This window comes from Aulonocara stuartgranti, assembly GCF_965226115.1.
Source record: "Aulonocara stuartgranti genome assembly, chromosome: 8".
NCBI classification, from domain to species: Eukaryota; Metazoa; Chordata; class Actinopteri; order Cichliformes; family Cichlidae; genus Aulonocara; species Aulonocara stuartgranti.
In genome coordinates this window covers 13,849,076-13,869,954 of record NC_138959.1, presented here as the reverse complement: position 1 = coordinate 13,869,954, position 20,879 = coordinate 13,849,076, and the positions used below count along the sequence as shown (strand labels likewise).

At 39.5% G+C, this 20,879-nt stretch overlaps 1 protein-coding gene across 1 annotated transcript; it reads right to left on the bottom strand.

Annotated features, from left to right (window-relative positions):
• Nucleotides 1-20,810, bottom strand: nhlrc2 (NHL repeat containing 2). Its single transcript, XM_082544269.1, has 13 exons — nucleotides 20,548-20,810; nucleotides 18,113-18,265; nucleotides 14,616-14,665; nucleotides 12,185-12,590; nucleotides 11,423-11,544; nucleotides 11,182-11,311; nucleotides 9,012-9,105; nucleotides 8,467-8,698; nucleotides 5,873-5,995; nucleotides 5,450-5,659; nucleotides 5,005-5,218; nucleotides 1,925-2,216; nucleotides 1-1,779 (listed from the first exon to the last, which is right to left on the bottom strand). The coding sequence occupies exons 1-12, from the start codon at nucleotides 20,708-20,710 to the stop codon at nucleotides 1,954-1,956; spliced, it is 2,160 nt and encodes a 719-aa protein (XP_082400395.1). The 5' UTR covers nucleotides 20,711-20,810; the 3' UTR covers nucleotides 1-1,779; nucleotides 1,925-1,953.
• Between the last annotated feature and the right edge of the window lie 69 nt (nucleotides 20,811-20,879).

The window sequence follows — 20,879 nt, the reverse complement described above, 5'->3', positions numbered from 1 at the left end:
ACTAGATAAAATAAGTTTTATTAGTTTTTCCTCACTGTGCTGCATATTGAAGTCCAACACGGAGAAGCCAAAGTATTAACAAGGTGCCCCTGAAGACAAAAGCATGCCAAAATGTGTCTGAGAAGTCAGAAATGAAGAAAAAAACAAAATCAAGTGAGAGTTACAAAACAATATCAGGAGCTTAATGCCCACCGACAGCCACCCAAAGGTTATTAGTGCTCATTAAAAAGTGCCAGAGGGATAAGAGAGCCGAGAAAGTACAACAACTGCAGTTCGCTGGAAATAAATAACTTGTGGGAGTTGAAAAAAAGAGAAAGGAAAAACAAAACAATATTGCTTCTAATACGGTTAAAGTGCCATGAATGTACACCATCCATGCAATCCTTTCCAAGGCACTTGGGCTGAGTGAGCCAAACCAAATAAGAGCAGGCTGACGAGCACAATTAGGTTATGAGACATGATGACAGCAACGATAATCAAAACGCTCTCACAACAACTCATAACTTAGTAAACCAATAAAGGCAAAATGACAAAACAACTTCCACATTATCATATCGCATTACACAACGTGATCGAGCGGATCATTATTAGCATTCCTTTCATATAATGTTCCCTTTGTGAAGCTGAGATGAAGTGTATAAATGCTTGATGGAGAGAATTTAATGAGACTTTGGTTTCAGCGTGCGGGAACAGGCGGCAGTCATGTCAGTGTCCTCGGCTGCTTCCCCCTCCTCGAAAACAGGCACTTTACTCATTACTCAAAATAACAGGTGGTTCGGAATCAAAACAGCTTCTGGTGCGCTGTGAATAATCGCAATCGGAAAGCTTTCGGGCTACGAGAGAACAGTGTAAACGGCTTAAGAAGAATCAGTCTGCTGCCACACGTGTAAACAAATGCACGCGGGATGGGAGCTCGATCGGCGGGCACCTTTCCAAGCTGATGTGACCAAACCAACCCCGCGCTGATCTGTGGTAATACAGCATTTAAAGGAGGAAAGTGAAAACGTTTATACCGCGGCGCTGCACAACTTTAACATTATAATGATAACGAGAAATGAGAGTCTCTGCATGGACACGTTCAGTAAACCCCCAACTGCATAAAGACTTAAGCGTCACACATCTGTCCTCTCCTGCTAACTACCTCCTCTGCTGGGCTGAGATTAAATGAAAGATATAGATTTTTATCCTAACCTAATAATCCCTATGAAAGCCTTACATAATTCAAATATCCTTTTTTTATGAAGACACTGGCTGGAACTCGATATTAGCATTGAAAAGCTGATTCATATAAAGTCTCCATTTAAAGAAATTCTACTTATTTTATTACTTATCAGCTTATAATAATAATATTCATAATAATAATCACTTCAAATCCTCCTTCCTCAATTAAAGTGAAACTATAAAGCTGAAGTTTTAGTTTTTACTTTGTTTTTAACACCTGAAAGAACTTTAGATTTTCCAGAAGATAAGAGAACGGATGAAAATCCCTTTATTTATCTGCCCATCAATCACACCAGCAGTGCTACGATAAATTAGATATTCATAGTTTCTCATTAAATAACTTTAATAAGTTTCCTTATTCTTTTAGTTTTGATAAACAACTTGGCAAAACCCCCACATATTAGCAATGCAACCTGTCGTCATGAGAGCTCACTACATAAATATAATATATAGTATATCTGCGGGTGTCTATCTGCACTCCTTTAATAGCCGTCGCACACAGTCGAGAACATTACCGAGCTAATGTGTTATATGTGAAGAGACATCCGAGTATCTAAGAAAATCAAGTTCACTCAAATCGCCTTTTTCATCACAGTGAGAGCTCTGTCAGAAACAATCGTTCCTTCCTGCTTTCAGAAGTATGAGCAGGCCACAAGAGCGATTAAGCTGAGGTCTCAACGCAACACAAAGTGTGGACTCGAAGGCTATTTTAACTAAGACATGTAGGCGGCTTCAGAAGGCATGAGTCAACTCCACGATGACCTCTCCCTCTCCAGAACTGGCGTTTATTTGAAGAGGCTGGGAGAATGAAGCCGCTTTCATCATGCAGGCTTTACCTGCTTCCGTACAGTAGTACGCCCACACGGCCAACGTGAGGCTTGGACTGCCGTTTGTTTCCTTCATAACGACTGGAAGTTTGGCTGAGATGCAGAGGGGCTGTGAGAGATCCTTAATGGAACCAGTAAGCACCTGATGGTCTAGCAGCCACTCGTTACCTTTAAAAAAAACAAAAAACAAAACAAAACAGGAAGTGATGTCAAAGGACGTCCAACTTTTATGTACAGTGTACATGCCTTGCTGGTAAACTGGTAAACTCAGGCCAGGCATTAACCTCAATGTTACTTTGAGATGAAGCACCCAGTTAAGCATTGTTGCAGCACTCTGCACAGTCTCCCCCAGCGGCTTAGCGCACACTAGCACTGCTCAGGAACCTTTCCAGATACCAGTCTGATTGGTAGTTCTATCTCAACTCTGTAAGGATATGCTTCCAAAGTCTAGGACACTCTCAGAATTCCAGTATTGTGTCCAGAATTGGCCGGGCAAGGACTAATCTGGACTTTGCTTTGGGAAATATGAAGGAGGCCATAAATTTTGGACTTTTCATCATCAGCGTTTCTCTATCATGTCAAAAAGAAAAACAAGACTTTTTTTATACTCGCATACAATCTTTTTCTGGTATAAAGACATATTCAGGTTTAAAAGTGTGGTTAAACTCCTGTATAGTGACAGACAGTGAAGTTTACTTGTCAGGCACACTGAATATTGTGGGCTGTCCACGATGAACCCACAGATCCACTTCAAGAATGACATAAACTAAGCTCAATCCCCGGTTTGGTCACGTGTCCGCCTTAGTTCATCCATGTTTTGAAAGAACAGATGGCTTTGAATGAGAATAGCTGGCTGGCATCTCGATTTATTGCTGAACGTAGTGGGGTGCAGCCAGAGTGCTAGGGCTGACTCAAGCCTGCACAGTAAAACAGTCCCTCTGAAATATTAGGCCAAACTCACATACCCTTACTAAATCAAATAAAGAGTGGTTGAAGACATTCATTTTCTGAAACACAGGGAATATTTTTAGACACAAGTACACATCTGAAGCGACACGACCACTGAAAGATAAATGAAAGTCGAAAAGAATCACCGGAGCGTCAGCGGTGAGAAAATATCACGCCACAGAGACCACAGAACCCAAGCCAGCCGAGATTAATGAAGCTGATGTCTAACGCTGGGTCCCAGGGAAGCCATTTCTAAAAAGCCACTAAAAAAACAATTTAGATCTGGCGTGCACTTCTAAGTTGATCCATTAAAATCCCTGCCTCTGCTCTGATCTGATCAGCATAAGTCTAGACTGGGTATAATGGGACAGCGGGGGATCACATAACATAGCCTGGTAGCTAATTATGTGAACCAAGGCATGTCGTCTTATCGAAATGCTCTAAAAATAGCCTGCCGTTATCGAGGATTTCATGCTGCAGCGCTCAGGATGATGGAAACACTTTTGGTGCAAACGTAATGAACAGACCACAACTGTCACTAACATCACATCACATAAAAATAAAATCAAAAAAAAAAATCACGTATCAATCGATCCTATGGTCAACACTACAATCTGAGAGAATTAGACTAAACCTCTTTAGAATATAAAATCATAAATTAAGCCATCCACGCCTCGTACCTCCTCGCTGGTGGTTTAAAAGAGCTTTGAGTGATTTAAGTATTTGTCTTTGTTTTAGCTGCGAACTATAAATTCCAGGTGTGGGCTGGCAGAGTGAGAATCTGCTTGTTGAACGGTGAAAACGACGTGCAGGCAGGTTAAGCATCCTTCACTTTTTGACAGATCAGAGACCAAAATAAAGTTTTGTAGGAGAGAATTAGAGGCTTCACTCCACAACGCGCTCATTCTAAGCACAGGGAGGACGTTTATGCTGCAGCCCTGACTCTGGTTGGTTACCCTGACGAACAGAGAAATAACTTGAGGAAAAGCATGCATTTTTTTTTTTTCAAACAAGCTGTTATACAAAGCAGCTGCTGTAAGCTGCCTCCTCACTGCTCTGCCACCTAAATCCTTCCACTTCTGGTTCCCAGCAGATATTTGTGAAGTCTTTGCCAAACACTGCTGGGGTTTTAGAATTCAATTAACCTCTCACCTGAACGGGAAAAAAAGTCCAATCAAAGCTTAGACGCAGCAGATCTGTCAGTCCTCGGGTTTACACACATTACAGTGATGTCTGTAGGCTGCTGCTTTAGTGCTTTTCTTCAGCCAACACGCAACAAAATAATTAACTTGCATTAGTCTGGCCCAGCAACACAATGGAAATACAGCATGTCTGACTAACTAGCTTAGAAATTACAGTAATAATAACAAAAAAAAAAGCCTAATTTCTGTGTCACAGCATCATGTAATTTTACCAAATAACTAATACAGTCAATCAGCTTCGAAAGGTTTTTGCTTTAAAGTGAGCTGAAGGTTCTCAATCAAGTCACAGAAGAATTACTAATTTTTTATATGCAGTGGTTAGCACTTTTCCCGCACAGCAAGAAGCTTCCTGGTTCAAATCTCCAGTGATGCTGGGGCCTTTGGTGCTTGCAGTTCGCATGTTTTCCCGGAGCCTGCCTGCGTTTTTCCAGCTTTTTCCCCACAGTCCAAAAACATGCACAACAGGTTAACTGGTGATTCTAAACTGACTGTGGATGTACAGTACTTACTAAAGAAGCATTATATAAATGAGTGTTTATAAGTGCTCTTTAGTTGAAACTGAGAAGTTGAATTTTGTCAACATTATCTCAAAATCAAAAACTTTTCGTGCAAAACTTTACTTAAAATTCCAAGTGTGTCCCTGTGAACATGTGCAGCTGTGTGGCAGAAGCTCATGGATGTAACATCAGTGACAGGATGAGGTGTCAATGATGGTCAAGACATCTTTCATGGGCATGAAGGCTAAACATGCTCAGAACATTTACATGCATGATACTTCATGTAACAGTGACTGAACTTTGTCTCACCCTCTGCTGAGAGTGCCCAGCAGCTGGGCGCCTCTTCAGTGAGTTTGGTCCCTTCTGGAAGTGACAGTGTGACAGACATGATGACAGTCTGGCCCGCAGTCACCGCTACTGGCGGCATTTCTTTCCTGGCAGCTGATTTAGGCAGCGTGGGGGCTTTGGTCGGACCCGAGGGCTTTGTAGGTACCGAATCTGTGCACTCGCGGGAGATGGGGAGCTGGATAAAAGAGAGATATGGGTGTTTGGATTAAACAAAAGCAAGGAGAAAGCTACCCTAACTTACAGTGTCCTGTCTTTGTCACCTTTAATTCAATCTCTTCTAGCGCAGAAGCTTTTGGGACAGATTAATTACACAAACGTGTACAAAATGTAAAGCACTTTCTCAAGGTTGGAACCACACTTTTCCTAAATACACACACGCACACACACACACAGGCAACGCACTCACCAGCGAGACAGTCTTGGAGGTCAGGTCCAGCACTTTGACTTGGTGGTTGTTGGTATCGGCCACGTAAAGCAGTTTTCCGCCGTCACCGACACAGATTCCTCCGGGTTCATTGAAGCAGGATTTGTTAAACTCTGGACCCAGAGTATCTCCAGCATCTCCTGTTCCTGCTAATGTGCTACACTGCTTTGTTTTTGGATCCACCACCTTGATCTGAGGAGAATCACAGGCACACACACACACACACACACACACACACACAAGATGTTGGTTATCAAAAAAAAAAAATTTCCTTCCTGGAATTCAAAAGGAGTTTTAACCACTTTGGCATGAACTCAGTCACTTCAAGGAACTCATTACAGAACATAAGTGTTAAATTTGCACAGTACATCTTTAAAATGCAGCCTTGTGACAATCATCTGTTACCTTGTGGTTGTAGGAGTCGGCTACATAGAGCAAGTTTTGTTCGGAAGCCCAGGCAACACCGAGAGGATGCTGGAGTTTGGCATCCACCCCTTTCCCGTCCATATCCCCAAAAGCAAAAAGGTTCTGTTTTGAACAATACAAAACACTGGTTAGAGAAAAAAACATATTATCGACTAAAATTACAAAACACCCTTAACTGCATTGAAAACGAGACAGGAAACTGAAGAAAGCCGAAGCCTTTTCTATCTTATGAATGATGAATTTTATACATAAAAAGATTAAGACTGTGAGATAAATCATTTTATTTTTTTGTGTGTGCCATGATTCATTTGAAACTAGCATGACCAAACAGATAATCCCATCAACAACCAATTTGTAAGAAGCTGTGATAACATTTCGATAAATTGGTTATAATTTTGTATCAGCTCTGTAAATAACAACAGCAACAGAAAAGGACCATGATAACAATCTTCAAAGTCTCATGATTCTCCTGGCTCGCTGACTAAACAGCTACAAGGTGTTTACAACAACAAATCCTTGGAAATGTAAAATCCACTGAGTGAAAGCCAATAGGTTTAAATCCATTATCTAACTGCACAAGTGTGAGCTTGAAACATCTCAGCAACCCAACCAGACTTCAGCTGAAGAACGAGGTAAACAGAATTTGGTCGAGTTCAAAAAGGAGCTGGAGGACCTGGAGCATGCTCGTAGATGTTCTCAACATTAAAGGGGTTGTGCACCATGAATTCACCTCCCAGACTTGAGAATTTGCAATGCAGACAACCTAGACTGAAATGGGGAAAAAACGCAATCTTCAGTCACTGGTAATTAAACTAGCTAGATCCAGCTACGTGCAGCTTCATCCTCTACCCCCTGAAAATGGAAATCAGTATTTTGTTGCATGTGGCAAGACGACAGTAATCAGAAGAATGGTTGCCAAGGATGCAGAATTATTCTCGAGTGTGAATAAAGTGCTTTAAATGCTCAACTACAGTAGAAAAGTGTTACATAAGAAACAGTCCATTTACTATCAAAGACATGAAGTCAGCCGCCACATCAGAAGCAGTGCAAAAAAGATGCTGAATCTAAAATCAGATACGTTTTTTGATTTGGAAAATATGGAAAATAGGATGGAAAATAAAAGTCTAGCTTTTATTTTTATTTTAGTTAACTAAAATGTTTTTTCATCTCTACTTTCAGTTTAGTGTTAGCTAACTGTAATAACCTTACACTGGACTGCTTTGGGAAATGTCAAGGTGGGCATATATTTTGGACTTTTAACCATTTTTTCACCCGTTTTACAGCTTTTTCTACTGATAAACACCCCTCCCATGGCCATTCATACTACACCAAAGTAATAAAATAATAGAAAAACAGTTGTTCCCGTTTTCCCACCATCTACTGTAGAAATGTATGTATTTTTTCACAACAGATCCACAGTAAAAAAAAAGAACATTTTAAGAGTTGCACTGACAGATTTCTTTCACATACTACATCAGTGTTTCTCTCTCATGTAAAAAAACAAAAAAAAAAACAACAACACTGTTTTTTGTCATACTGTCTGTTATTATATTAAGATATCTCCAGGATTAAAGGTGCAGTTAAATCTCTGCACGGTGACTTACTCTTTATGTGTCCACAGTGTAAAATGAGTCTGACATCTCTGCTTTAGCTCAATTTGACAACTGATATTACTGTAAAAGTGCAAACATGAGAGGACGCCACCTCAGCTTCAATACTGTTTGGCTGTTCTAGATCAACTCCTTAAACATCTGTGGGCAGCTAATAGTTTCTCCCGGCTCTTCACCATGTTAAATAAACTGTATATGACTCTCTAGTTAATTACTTCCTGCTCTCATGGGGACTTACAAGCTTGTGACTTTCCAAAAATACACCAGTGCGGCAAGACAAAGAAACTACAGCAGAGCTGCTGTAAGGGCATGAAGGTATGCACCAACATTGTTTTTCAGGCTTTCCTTTAGCAACAAACAAGAGGGTCTGTGTTTACTTGTTTCTCTTTAAAGGAAAAAAAACCATATTTTTATGCATACAAAAATAGCCCTAAACTCTGCGTGAGTGCCTAACAATGATTCATATTTGTGCAACATTTTTCTTCATAATTGTCCTAATGTTTTGTGTGGCTGGAAATGTGGCAGACTAATGTGCAGGTTTCACACTGTGTGTTTTGCGTTGATGTATGGTGACAGAGCCAAGCACAGGACACATCATCATTGAAAGTGCCGCACAAGGTTATTCTGCTCCTACAGTCTGCTTCGGAAATGGACTTTTAATTTGTCTCCACAAGTTCATCTGCGCTGGCTTTTTCTTTCTATAAGAAGTTCACCTTTTAAAGTAGCAATAAAAATGGACAATATGGCAAACAACAAGTTGATAAATTATGTGCACTATATCATGCTGGTCTGTGAAACTTCATTAAGAGATGCTGTAACTGTTTGTTTCAAACCACATGAGCATTATAACTGGAAATAAGGATACTTGAAAAGGTATCTAGCAGAGGGAAGATGATGATGAATGGTAAATAAAGCTTTTTTTACACTATTAATTCATTCTTCCCCCATTTACTGTACACCCACCAGTGGGTCTCTCTCTCCTCCGACCAGCAACTTGACGGCTCCATCCTTCAGCGCCAGCGTTCGGATGGTGCTGCTTTCGCTATCAGCCACATACATGCAGCTCCAGGGCTCCTCTGGGGCTAAAGCCAGGCCTGAAGGCTGGGCAAAGCCTGCCTTGTGAGGGTAGGCGTTGTTCCGGTTCTCTTCGTTGCCGCTGCCCGCCCATCGCACACAAATCCCTGCCTTGGACTCGCTGTTCAAATGGCAAGACAATGTCATTAAATACTAGAATGCACTTCCTGATGGACAGAGTTCCAAAAAGGAGAAAATCTGTTTGTTTTTTGTTTCTTTTAATAAAAACAAGACTGAGATTTTATCTCCTGTTTATTTGCGGTAATTAAAAAAGATTATTACATAATGTGACCTCCTGTGAAACTTCCGACCACGGAAGACACACAAGAAGAGGAATCCATTTTCACAGTTTTAAAAGGAGAATTACAACCATGTCATTATATTATCAGAATATGTTTCGAAGCGGCCATGGCAGTCATGTACTGGTCTCTCACCTTCCTTTGGGCAGTTTTCCATCAGCTAGGAACAAAGCCCAGATCTGGTGAGTCCCTGCCATGGCTATCCACAGCACGTTGTCTTCATCGCCGCCTACACATGAAAATAAAACGCAAAAAAACCCCACAGGATAAATATGGGAGCAGGAACTGGTGTCAGTGCTCTTGGCCATCTACCAGTCAGCCTCAGTATCATTCAACAACTACTGTGATATTTGTCCTTCGTTGTTGAGCTATGTTCTTGAGGTGTGTTTGGGACTACAGTCTGCTCAAACACAAGGACAAAATGTGTTTTTTTCAAAGTAAAAGTAAGAAATAGATTTTTTTTTTCCAGGCAGCAAAATTATTTTTGCAAACTCCCCCTCTCCCGATCTGCTGATTGCTCAGCGTCAGAACTGAGTCAAAATATGGAGCTGTGCAGGTTTAAGACACACAGCAGCCTCTCTGACAAAGGCCATATGCACTCAGCAGATACAATACTGCCACTGTGATGAACGCACAAGCCTTACAGACATGCACGATCTCTGTTGTATTTTTAATGCGGGGCAAAGTTCAGCCTTTCTTGATCAAAACGGGTGGACTGTCAGGGATACATACTTGACTCAAAGCCAGTCTAGCACTTTATAGTTCAAAAGGTGTGGGATCCTCTTGATTTGGTTGAATAATTTATTCATCCACATCTTGAATAAATCATGAATATGTGGATGTGTGTTTGGACGTTCTCTCAGAAGACAATGTCAGGGTACATCCATACTAATAAGAGGTTTTTTTTTTTTTTAAACACTCACTGTTTAAACCATACGGGTGGTGTTTAAGGAGAGATTTAGTCAGAACAGGCAGAACCTGAAAACATCTTTGCTTTCTGACTGGGTCAATGAAGCCAAAATATTAAACACACACATTTACTTAATTTCATCTTTTGAATATGCCTCTCCCATGTAATTGATAACGCTCTTCATATCACTCTGGGTTGATGTATTTGCTTTTCCATGAGTCCCAATCTGTTTTCTGCTGCCATGAACACCTTCTGTGTGTTGCTTTGAGTAACAGTTCCCCATCTTTCTAGGTCCAAGCAAAGAAATCTTTGTTTTATTTTTGCTTCCTTCATAGTATTTTCTTCAAGCACCCAGCCCTTCACTTCCTGTTTACCATGGTAAATGCATACCTTTCCCAGGGATGTTAGCACAGACAGAGAGTACTTGCAAAATTGAGCCATTTGGTACTTATAGAAGTGCCGAATGGCTCATTTTTATGGAAATTATTTTAATATTAAAAGACTGCTTTAAATTTTAAATGTATTAGTCAGGGTGTACTGAAGTTAAAGGTTCTGAGACCAGCTTAAAACCAGCTGGCTGTGGCGTAAATCAACCTGAGGCAAAAAATTAACTGCGGTAGCCCTGAAATCTTCTATGCTTAACACTTTCAATTAAGAAGATTTGTATAAATCACACAAACACATACCTCTACATTATGAATCGTTGAGAACAGCGCTTGCCAGAGGCAAAATAAACACCTCTGTCCAGACATACAGTTTCATTCTTTGTTTCTTTTACTGAAGGACACAATTTATGGGGACAGTTTCCTTCAAATGCAACCGCAAGATCTTACAAGAGGTGCTTAATGTTCAAGAAAAAAATAATTAATTAAATCAGTCTGCTGGTAACAAAGTAACAAACAAAGTAACAAATTTAGTTTGTCACATTTTTAAATCACAAGGAGAGCAAATAGATAAACAAACTGACTTGTATTTTTCTCCTAGGGTGAAGAAAAATAGATAATCAATGTGGAATAACAAGTGTATATGAGAGTCTGAGCTGACTGATTATTAATCTAAATCCCACATTAATGACGCTTCATGACAACAAGATATTCACCAAAAAGAGTTTAAAAGAAAAAAGATTCCCACTTGAATTTAAAAATAAAAGTATTGTATGAAATTAATAAGCTATTAATAATCAAGTGTATAAATAAATGCTCAAGAGAAAATAATTAAAAGGCAGGGATAAGGAGGATTTGATGTTTTAAGGAGAAATAGAAGTTTTATATTACATTGTATAAGTGTAAACGAATGTGTCATCTAGTGTATTTGTGCCCTGAATACTAAAAGCTTGTTTTGAAGGTGAATCTTCTAAGACTCATACAAGGCAGAAAGGCAATTAAAGTTCCTCACTGGCAGTGCCAAGCATCACATCCCAAGGAGAGCTGATTGGCTGCTGTGGTCCCATAGCCCCGCCCTCTTTGTCTGTCCCTTGAGTGCCTACTCCAGCCAGAGTGCTGACTTTTCCCTCTAACAGGTCGATCTACAAACAGATGCAGACACAGATGGTTTATTATTATTATTTATTATGGTTGATAAATATCAACAAAGACTTGAAAAAAATACTTTTTAAAACTAAAATTATTAAGACAACCTTTCGAATCAAGTGGTTTTCCGTGTCAGCCACGTATACAGTGTCCCCTTTAATGGCCACACCCTGAGGGGAGTTAAAGGAAGCTTCAGACACGTCGCCATCTTTTCTCCCGCTTTCAGGCCCTGTGACAAAAGGAAAAACCCAGCACTGATTAAAGCTTTCGATCACTTAAAGGTAATAATAAGCTCCAAATATTTATTTTTCATAATAAAATTCAGACATGTCAATATTAAATTTTTAAAAAATGAATCAGAGTGGAATAATTATTTTTATTCATGACTATTCGTATGACAATTATTGCTATTTAGTCTCAGCAAAGAAGAAACTTCCTTCTTTGCTGAAACTAAATAGGAGAAAACTTCAGAATCACGTCACGCTCTGCAGCTCGGCAAACCTTTCTTATGCGTGCACAGAGCTGATGTCAACAACACAAAAATAAAACCAATCCTCAATTTTCTCTCCTCATTTGTCCACTCTAGGTCAGTGCCAGTTCCCAGCATGTACAAGTCCCTGCTGCTGCCAACCTCTCTGCTGGTCTGGGGACATCAGCCTAACTGCCATGTGGCTCCTCTGAGGGTTGTTGAGGCAGTTGCATAATGCTAAAATGTCATCATTGGCTAAATATTGCTGTTGAACTTTTACAGATCTCACTTATTACAACACAATAGTTTTTGTATTTAATGGCCATCTAAATTGGAGCTCGTTACATCATGCCCATTTGTTGTTGTTGTTTTAAAAATGCATTGGTGTGAAGTCTCTTACCTCCTATGACATGTAGCAGGTCTCCAGTAGAAGACACCACCAGTATTCTGTGATGTCCTGTGTCTGCTATGACAAGCCTTTTAGTACTGTTGTCTATAGCCACCTTTCCAGGAAAAGAAAGGATGCTGGGTGGCAGGGCGTCTTTGTACAGCTTGATTCCCACTGTGTGAGCCTTGAGCAGACCACGCACCCCATAATAACGCAGAGCGCAGTCAGTGAAAAGCATCAGCCTGTCACGGTGGCCCTCACCCACCAGGGAGAAGAGCAAGTTGCCACGTGGTCCAAGTAGGACCAGCGTGGGCCAGCAGGAGATCTCCAGTTCATGCCAGAGACTCGCCTCGCTGTCGTTTACCACGGGGTGGCAGATGTCGTAGCGGAGCACAGCGCTTCGGATGTTGTCCAGGACCTTTGAGAACATGTGCAAAAATGGTGATGAGTTCAAGTGTTGTCCTTCAATAAGGCTCCACCTGAATTTATCAAAAAGTTCAGAAACTTTTCCAAGTCTTTTAGAAAAGTCTGCATGTAGCAAAAACGTTACAAAGCTCTTACTTAGTGATTTAACTATCCCCCCAAATTACAGGAGCACAAAATACTGGTATTCAGGACAGCCCTTTTATAAGTAAAGCTTTTGCTGTTAAGTTGAAAGTCATCTTTTAAAAGACTAACTGCCCATTACAATGATTTTAAACAACACACAGGTTGACACATTTTGTATCAAAACACCCAGATTTTTAAACGAGTGAAATGCTGAAACATGACGTACATCATTTTTTGAAGATTAAAGGTTTAATTGTAAAGAAGCTCTGGATTTCCACTTTTAGTTTAAGCTTTGGATTTCATCTACATTTTTAGTTAAGCAGGGTAAACCAACATAAAGATCTATTCATGAAAAGCACATAATTTCAAAGATTAGAAAAGTGGGAATATCTGCAAGAGACATTTCAAAAACATCGGGCACATCCAGTGGAGCAATATGGAATGTCCTGAAAGAGACGGAAACCACCGAAGTACTGCCCAACAGGCATTTAAACAGGCATCCAAGGAAAACAGGGGCAACTGATGACAGAGACAAATGGTGAGAACAGTAAAGAAAAAAATAAATAAAATAAAAGTGCATAACATTATGAACAACCGCCAAAGAAAAGTGGCGAAGATTAACAATATAGAGGTCTTACTGCAAAACACAAACTGCTTATTAGCTGTAATGAAACTGGCAAAAATGTGCAGAGAAGAGTCAGTTGGAGACAGTTTGGGACCAAAGGCTTCTGGACTTACGAAACAGCGATTTCAGCTGTGAAAGTGCTTGAAAGTATGAAGAAAGAAGGCATCTGTTCATGATCCTAAACAATAAAAGCTCATCTGTGCAGCATGGTTGAGGTTGTTTCATGCCCTGGGTTTACATGGCCGCTAATGGAACAAGCTAACACATTTTTATCGAGAATCTCCTGATGATCACGATGGTAGTAACAGAGTAATTGCCTACATCTACAGAAACACTTTGTCTTCTGACTTACGAAGAAATGCATCCATACATTTGGCCACATTATCGACGGGAGATTATTTAGGGTTTTGGAGTCAAAAATCCAAATTTGAATCCATATGAAAATACATTTTACCTCCTGAAGAGAAGACTGAAGAAGCAAAACCCCACAGACCAATAAAGAAACAAGAAATATGATGCAATTGCATATTGATGCATATTGATGCAGTTATTGCAAACATGGATGCAGTAATCAAATATGAAATATTTTGGCTTTAAGTTACTTGCAAAGATTGCAACACTTTAACTGGGAGGTTTAATACAATGATACCATTATACCATTACCAACTTATTACTGTGATATTACCCATTTATTACAAACTATAACAGGGTACAGAGCCCATCTATGTAGAGCAAATTACATATACAGTTTTTCTGCATCAGAACGCTACAAATGACTTTCCACGAGCTTAGATATCATTGTAAACCATATAATATCCAGATATTTTGTTGTTTTAATTTGTAAAACTTTGCCTGCCTGTTTGTTTTTGATAAAAAGTAGGGTAAGTACTATGCATATGAAGCATAATTTATTTCCTCACAGTTGGAGAGTACAGATTATTCCCCTGCCAAGTTGGCAAAAGATTTCATTAAAAAAAACAAACAAAAGGGAGCCAATAGCAGAATATCTGAAGAACAGAGTTTCTGGTCCGGGATTGATAAAGAAAGTAAGTTCTTGCAATTTTTATATGCTGCCAAAATCTTATTCTCCTGTTTTTATACAGGTATAAAACTTCAAATTAACACCCTGGCTCCTACAGCCCTCTTTTTACTTGGAGTAATTTAAACAAAGTATAAATTCATCGGTATACATGTAGATACTTTTGAAGTATTAAAGAAAAAAAAAAGCAAAAGTTTCCCCTAAAAGTTTCCAAAAAACCCAAAACATACCTTTTCATTGGGGAATTTGGCAGAGTGCACACCAACAATAACCAACCCATCTGAAAAAGAGATTAAACAGCGAACAGTGAGCGTTTAGGCAGAAAGGTGTTGCATAAGACACACATGTCACAAACGTACATGCAAAGATGCACTAAGCACAATGATTTTTCCACTGTAAAATTTAAGAGACCTATGTAAACCAACCAACCCTCAAGCATAACACATTGCAGGTTTAAGTGAGGTTTCTGGAAAAGCCATTTCTCAGTAATCATCAAAGATAAGTAAACACTATGCTTATTATACAGCTAAAGACAGAAAGTAGTTATAATTTGTGACTTTGTACAAGGGCTGCAGACTTTCAAATGTTATGCAACTGAATTGCCTAGAACTATGAATGTAACAGGCTGGTGATGTTATTTTAAACACATGCTTTTGTGGCACTAAAACTCTCCAAAGAGTCCACAGATAGCAGATATCTTGATTAGTTTCCTTCCTTCCTTACAATCATTATAAAACTCTCTATCAAAACAGTCACTTTTGTACTTCTGTCATTCCTTAAATCAAAAACTCGACAATACGCTGAGTAAACAGAGCCCGAGCGGAGCGGCAGAAATGTCAAAGCTACCTTGTCGCTCTGAAAATGCTTTATTCACAGGGAATCGAGCGTGATCACAGATTTTAAAAAATAAAAAAGATTTCTAACAAGTTTGATTTTGTGCAGTTTCTACTATTTACAATTTGATTGCATGCAACTGTACACAGAGCAAAACAACTTTCTAAATGGAAAAAAAGACTTGTTTTCATTAATAGAGTTACACAAGAAACAGCAAAAGAGCAACTTTCAGTGACAAGGCACTTTCAAAACACTACACACTATTTATTTAATTTCATTATAAGGCACTGATTTGAGGGAACTAAAAGCTACAGCAAGTTTTCTGATATCTTGTTCCAGATATATGGAGCATAAAACTCTATGTGGCTTTTTCACTTTAGATTTTAATCCCAGGGACAGCCCTGAGCTGTTCAGGGCTTTAATAACCAACAAATTACAAAGCATCTAAAAACTATACAGTTGCATTAGTTCATATTTTTTAACACACACACACAAAAAAAACGCATTTCATAAATGAACCCCACCAACGCTCAAACTCGACACGGTCTGCAGCGGATTTCGTCACCCGCGGCCTCTGCCAAGCAGCGTAGCGCCGGCACAGATTGCAGTGACGATGGGTGGGTCGGGGTGGACTGTGGAGTGACTGGACAGGGTGGCTCCCACACCTCAGTGACAACAGCAGCAAACAGAATGTACCCATAGCGGTGCCAGAGATAAGGCAAGTACGATAATGTGTGGTGGCACTGCATTCTGCGTGTGTGTGTCTTTTATGTAATGTTCAACTCACAAATGAATTTCAAGTGGCACATCTTCCTCAGATGATACAACATTTGAATGTAAATAAATGTAATGCCTGTTTGTCATCATACAAGTTTGATTATATTTTCAGTGATATCTTTTATGCACTTTCTCATTAGGTCCATGAATCTATTATTTATTGTATGCAGCACTTTGTCTGCACTCCCCTGTAGTTTGTACCTATAACAAGAAAAAAAGAGCTAATTTAATCCTTTTTAAGACCTCTCAAGACTTATAGATAGCCTGTTTAAAGGGCCATTAAAATGCCAGAGATTATGCTTTACATGGAGTTGCTATATATAACTGTTCTCAAACATTATTGCAGCCCTGAACATTTCTAGATATTACTTCAGAGCTGCATGTGAGAATGTAAGGCCATCAGTCATGATTTTAATGCATTTGGGAATTGTGAATGCATAAGTACAAAACAATAAACTACAGAGGGGCAGATGTATGCTGTACCTATGCTTACTTAAACTGAGTCTTGAAAGTATTTTTAGCTACTGTCGCTTCACAGCTGAGATAAGGGTCTACATGCCTAAGGAAAAGAAGCAGTTTCCCTGCTCCAACGAATATGGCCCTGAGATGCTGCTCCACAACACATGACCACAGGACCAATTTAAATCGTGTACCTCCACTGAGGCCCAGTGCAGCTGAAGTGTGACTTTAAGAATACACTATAAATTCCTGCAGTGCTTTACTTGATCTTCCACCCATTCAACAGTAACCAAATAACGAGCAAATTCTATACTTTAAACTGTCCTGTAGCAAGTCAAAGCTAATGGTATAAGCATTTTTTAACCATATTGTTTTTACACACTAAAGACAATGAAACTGAATTATCCTGTATGATGCTGAGCACCATGTGATCTGCCAGTGCCCAATGAGAAACTCACTGCAATGAAAAAATGCAGTTTCTCCAGAATCTATGAGATAATGTCAAGAAATTATACTGTAAGTGACAACATCCATCAATGAAGTGTGTTATGAAAACACACCCAGGTCATCACCTGCTTACACCTTTGCCTTTGGGGGAAGAGATACCGCACCATCAAAACCTGCATAAAGAGACTAAAAAGCAGCTTCTTCCCCGAGGCTGTGGCATCCATTATATGTCGCAGCCATTAGACGATATTGTTATTGTTGATAAATCTCAACCCTAAACCAGTGTAAGTTTTCTAATCTGAGCTTAATAATAAGCTACTGCAAACTCTGAATACACATAACTGAGTCATTGGACTTCATGCAGGAGGGCAGTGGTTAGCACTGTTGCCTGACAGGGTGTTTCCTGGCTTTAGCCCAATACCAAGTGGGATCGCCTCTAGCCTCAATGACCCTAAGCTGGATAAGCAGTTAAGAAAATAAATGGATGGGTGGATGAGTGAATTATTGACCCACACAGGGCACATCATTAATAGACATTCCCATAATTATTTAAAAAAAAAAAAGATGTTTAATTATGTTTGGCAACAGGCCCCCGACAAAAGCACAATCTTTTCTGGTTTGAGAACAGTGCTAAAAACCAGCCCCAAATATTTTTGATTTAAATCTTCACTGGGTATGACAGAGCTTGAGGTTGAGTGCCACTGGAGGGAACCACTCATTGTTGCTTTCATTCTTGACGTTTATCATTTCGTTTCAATCTGCCATCGCCTGTCACAGATACAAGCCATTTCACCCACAAACATGATGTTCTTGATAAGGCAGGTTAGGGTTGAAATTCACACGAACTATCTGACTTTAGCCTTTTTTCTTTAGCAATGTGCTGAAATTGATTTACTTGGGAACATCATGCACAAGAACGCACGTCAGATATATTTCCTATCAAACAGGCAAAAGACAAACACGTGAATGAGGAAAGATGGATAAAACATGCTTTTCCAGGATGGCAGATGGATAGATGGAAAAAAATGAATGAATATCAAGCAAAGCATTACGCAGCATTACGTTATATTTAATGTGGACAGCAAGGAAAGCGATGAGCAGGGTTGTTTTTTTTTAAACAATACACAGTTTTTCTACTTTAGGATTTTCCTGGAGCTGATTAAATTAGCTGTATGGAAAGTACCTCGTAGTTAGTAGAGTATGTGCAAACCTTTTACAGAGTGTCTCTTCTCTAGTTGATGCAGGTCAGGAAGGATGTGGATGCAGTTGATGCAGCAGTAAGTGAAGAAATCCAGCAGCACCACTTTACCAGCCAGTTCCTTGTTTAAAGAGAGAGGCCCCTCCGTGTTCAGCCACTCTAAGCCTGGAGCAAATCACAGAGTGGAAAATGATGTTGTCATCTTTTTAATCATGTTTAGTCACGGTGTAGGCAAATGCTTTACACTACCATCCTAGAAGGGCTATGGATATAGTAACAAAACACCTAAAAGGCATATCTGTGGTTGGGCCTGACACAGCGTTTGTGTCACATGGGAGAAAAAGTTGGATAGTTTGATCGATCAAAGCAGTGACTTGAAAGTTCTCGTGGCCCAAGTGTTATGTTAAATACCATAAAAAGTGTTTTTGTTGTAGATTTAGATCAGCTTGTTTCACACTTCTTTCATGTGCACTCTAAATTGTGCCTGATAGCATTTGTCACGCTTAACTCGTGCACATTTGATAAGTTTACTGTCACACTTTACAGCATGGTGACTATCAAAATCCAGTACAGAGTGAAAGAGTAATACCCCTACCTAAATTTTCCATTGATAATCTTCTCAAGACTTAACCTTTCAAAGAAATGTACGAAAGAAGAAGAACAAAACAAATCACATTGATTCATAATCATATCAGCCAATGGGGTACCTATGTATAGATGTGTGCTTTTTTAGTGATGAATCTAGTTAACATTTATTATCTTTCAGTGTTTAGCCCCAAAGGGTTTTTTTGGCTACACAAATCTCCACTTCATCTCCTTTTTTAGATCTCTTAAGTGCACTTCCACACGGTGTTTTGCAAAAAAGCTTCATGACACCTTGTTCTTGTTGATGAGATAATTCTTTAGAACTCCAACAGTATGTTTGAATTGTTGCTGCAGAATGAATTTGGGACCGATCATATGCCTCGCTGTTGGTATGCTGCAGCAGATAAGAATCTACCCCCCCAAAAAGAAACAAACAAAAAAACAAAACAAAACAAAAAATCACATGCATAAAAGATTAGCACAGTACGGAGCAGCTTAAAGGCTCCTTTTCTTCTTTATCTCTGACTGCGTAGAACAGAGTTCAATTAGATAAATTTAGATGAATTCTGAATTAAGAAAAAAAAAAGAAGCACGTGTTGTGGGGACCTTGTTATGTTCACATTGAGCCTTGTGTGACTCTAGCATTTGATGTTCTAACAGTAGATCACCACCTACTGGTGTGGTGAAATATTGTCAATATGCTGCATCCCTCAGCAGCAGACCCAAGTTTCCCACAACTAAACTTTAATTACATTAGCAATTAATTGGGGGGCAATATATACAATATTTAGTTAAATGCATTTGTTTTATTTTTTGTTTAGAATAGAATAGAATAGGATTTGATTGTTTTTATATTCTTATGCATATAAAAGACAAGTGGATGCTGTTCCGACTATTAAAACCAAGGAACCCTGCATGTTCAGTGGCTAACAACTTATGCCCAACAACTTATCCACTTATGTAAACTAGGGCTAATCAGATTGCAAAATATTGACTCAATATGTGAGATGGTGGTAAAGCTCAAAAAGATTTTTAGCTTTCTGACCATTCAAGTACAGAAAAGATCAGATGCACTCCATCTTGTGGATCTAGAGAAAGCATATGACAGGGTGCCAACACAGGAACTATGGTGCCACATGAGAAAGTGAAGAGTGACAGAGAAGTTTGTGAGGGTGGCGCAGGGTACGTCTAAGAACAGTGTGCAGCAGTTGAGATATATAGGTTAAAGTTTCATCAGGGATTGGCTCAGAGCCCCTTCTTGTTTACAGTGGTGATGGATAGGTTAACAGATGAGGTCAGGCATGGACTATGATACTTGCAGACGACACTGTAATCTATAAGGTGTCGAGATAGTGAAGGTGGATGAGTTTAAATACTTTAGGACAACCATCCAAAACAGCGGACAGTGCACAAGAGTGGTAAAGAAGATAGGGTGGAGTGGGTGGAGACGAGTGACTCGGGTGATTTGTGACAGAAGGATAATAGCAAGAATGAAAAGGAAGGTTTACAAGATATTAGTGAGCCCTACTGTGAAGTACTGCATTGACAAATTGACATATTTTACATATTATTAAATTACATGAATGCCTGTAATTTTTCTTCCTCTTCCGGAATAGATAAGGTAGCTAGCTAATTAATTGACAGACTATGAAGAACTTGTGTTTAAGGGTTACAAGGCGTGTGGTGCTGTAACGTTAGCTTTTAAAAGGAAAGAGAGCTTATCCTAAGTAGACTGCAATTGTCCAACATTCTTAATGTATATATGAATGAACATGCCGAGTCCTGTAGTGACGAGCAGAGTTGGCAAACTCAAGTCAAACTGCTACGAAAGAGAGGCGAAGTGTTTAAGCTAAAGCTCTAACCTGTCTGGAAATCGGGTATCTTCAGGTCCTCTCTCTCGTCTAACTTTTTTAGATATTGTTGAACGAGATCTTCTTTTTCTTGCTGTGTTGCAGCGTCATCTAAGGCGTTATCCAGCTGACTTTGGACAGGAAACAGTGTAGAGACGCTGCACCGGGACGCCATGTTTCAAGCAACAACCAGCTAGCTCGGTAAAGCAGCGAGGAGATTCATACCGCGGATTTCGACACAATAGCAAAAAATGTTATCGACTATAAGGGTTCTAAAAGAGTTTCAGTTTCAATTATCCGAATTAAATACCCTCTAAAATAGGGTTCTTATTTTTTTCAGCCTT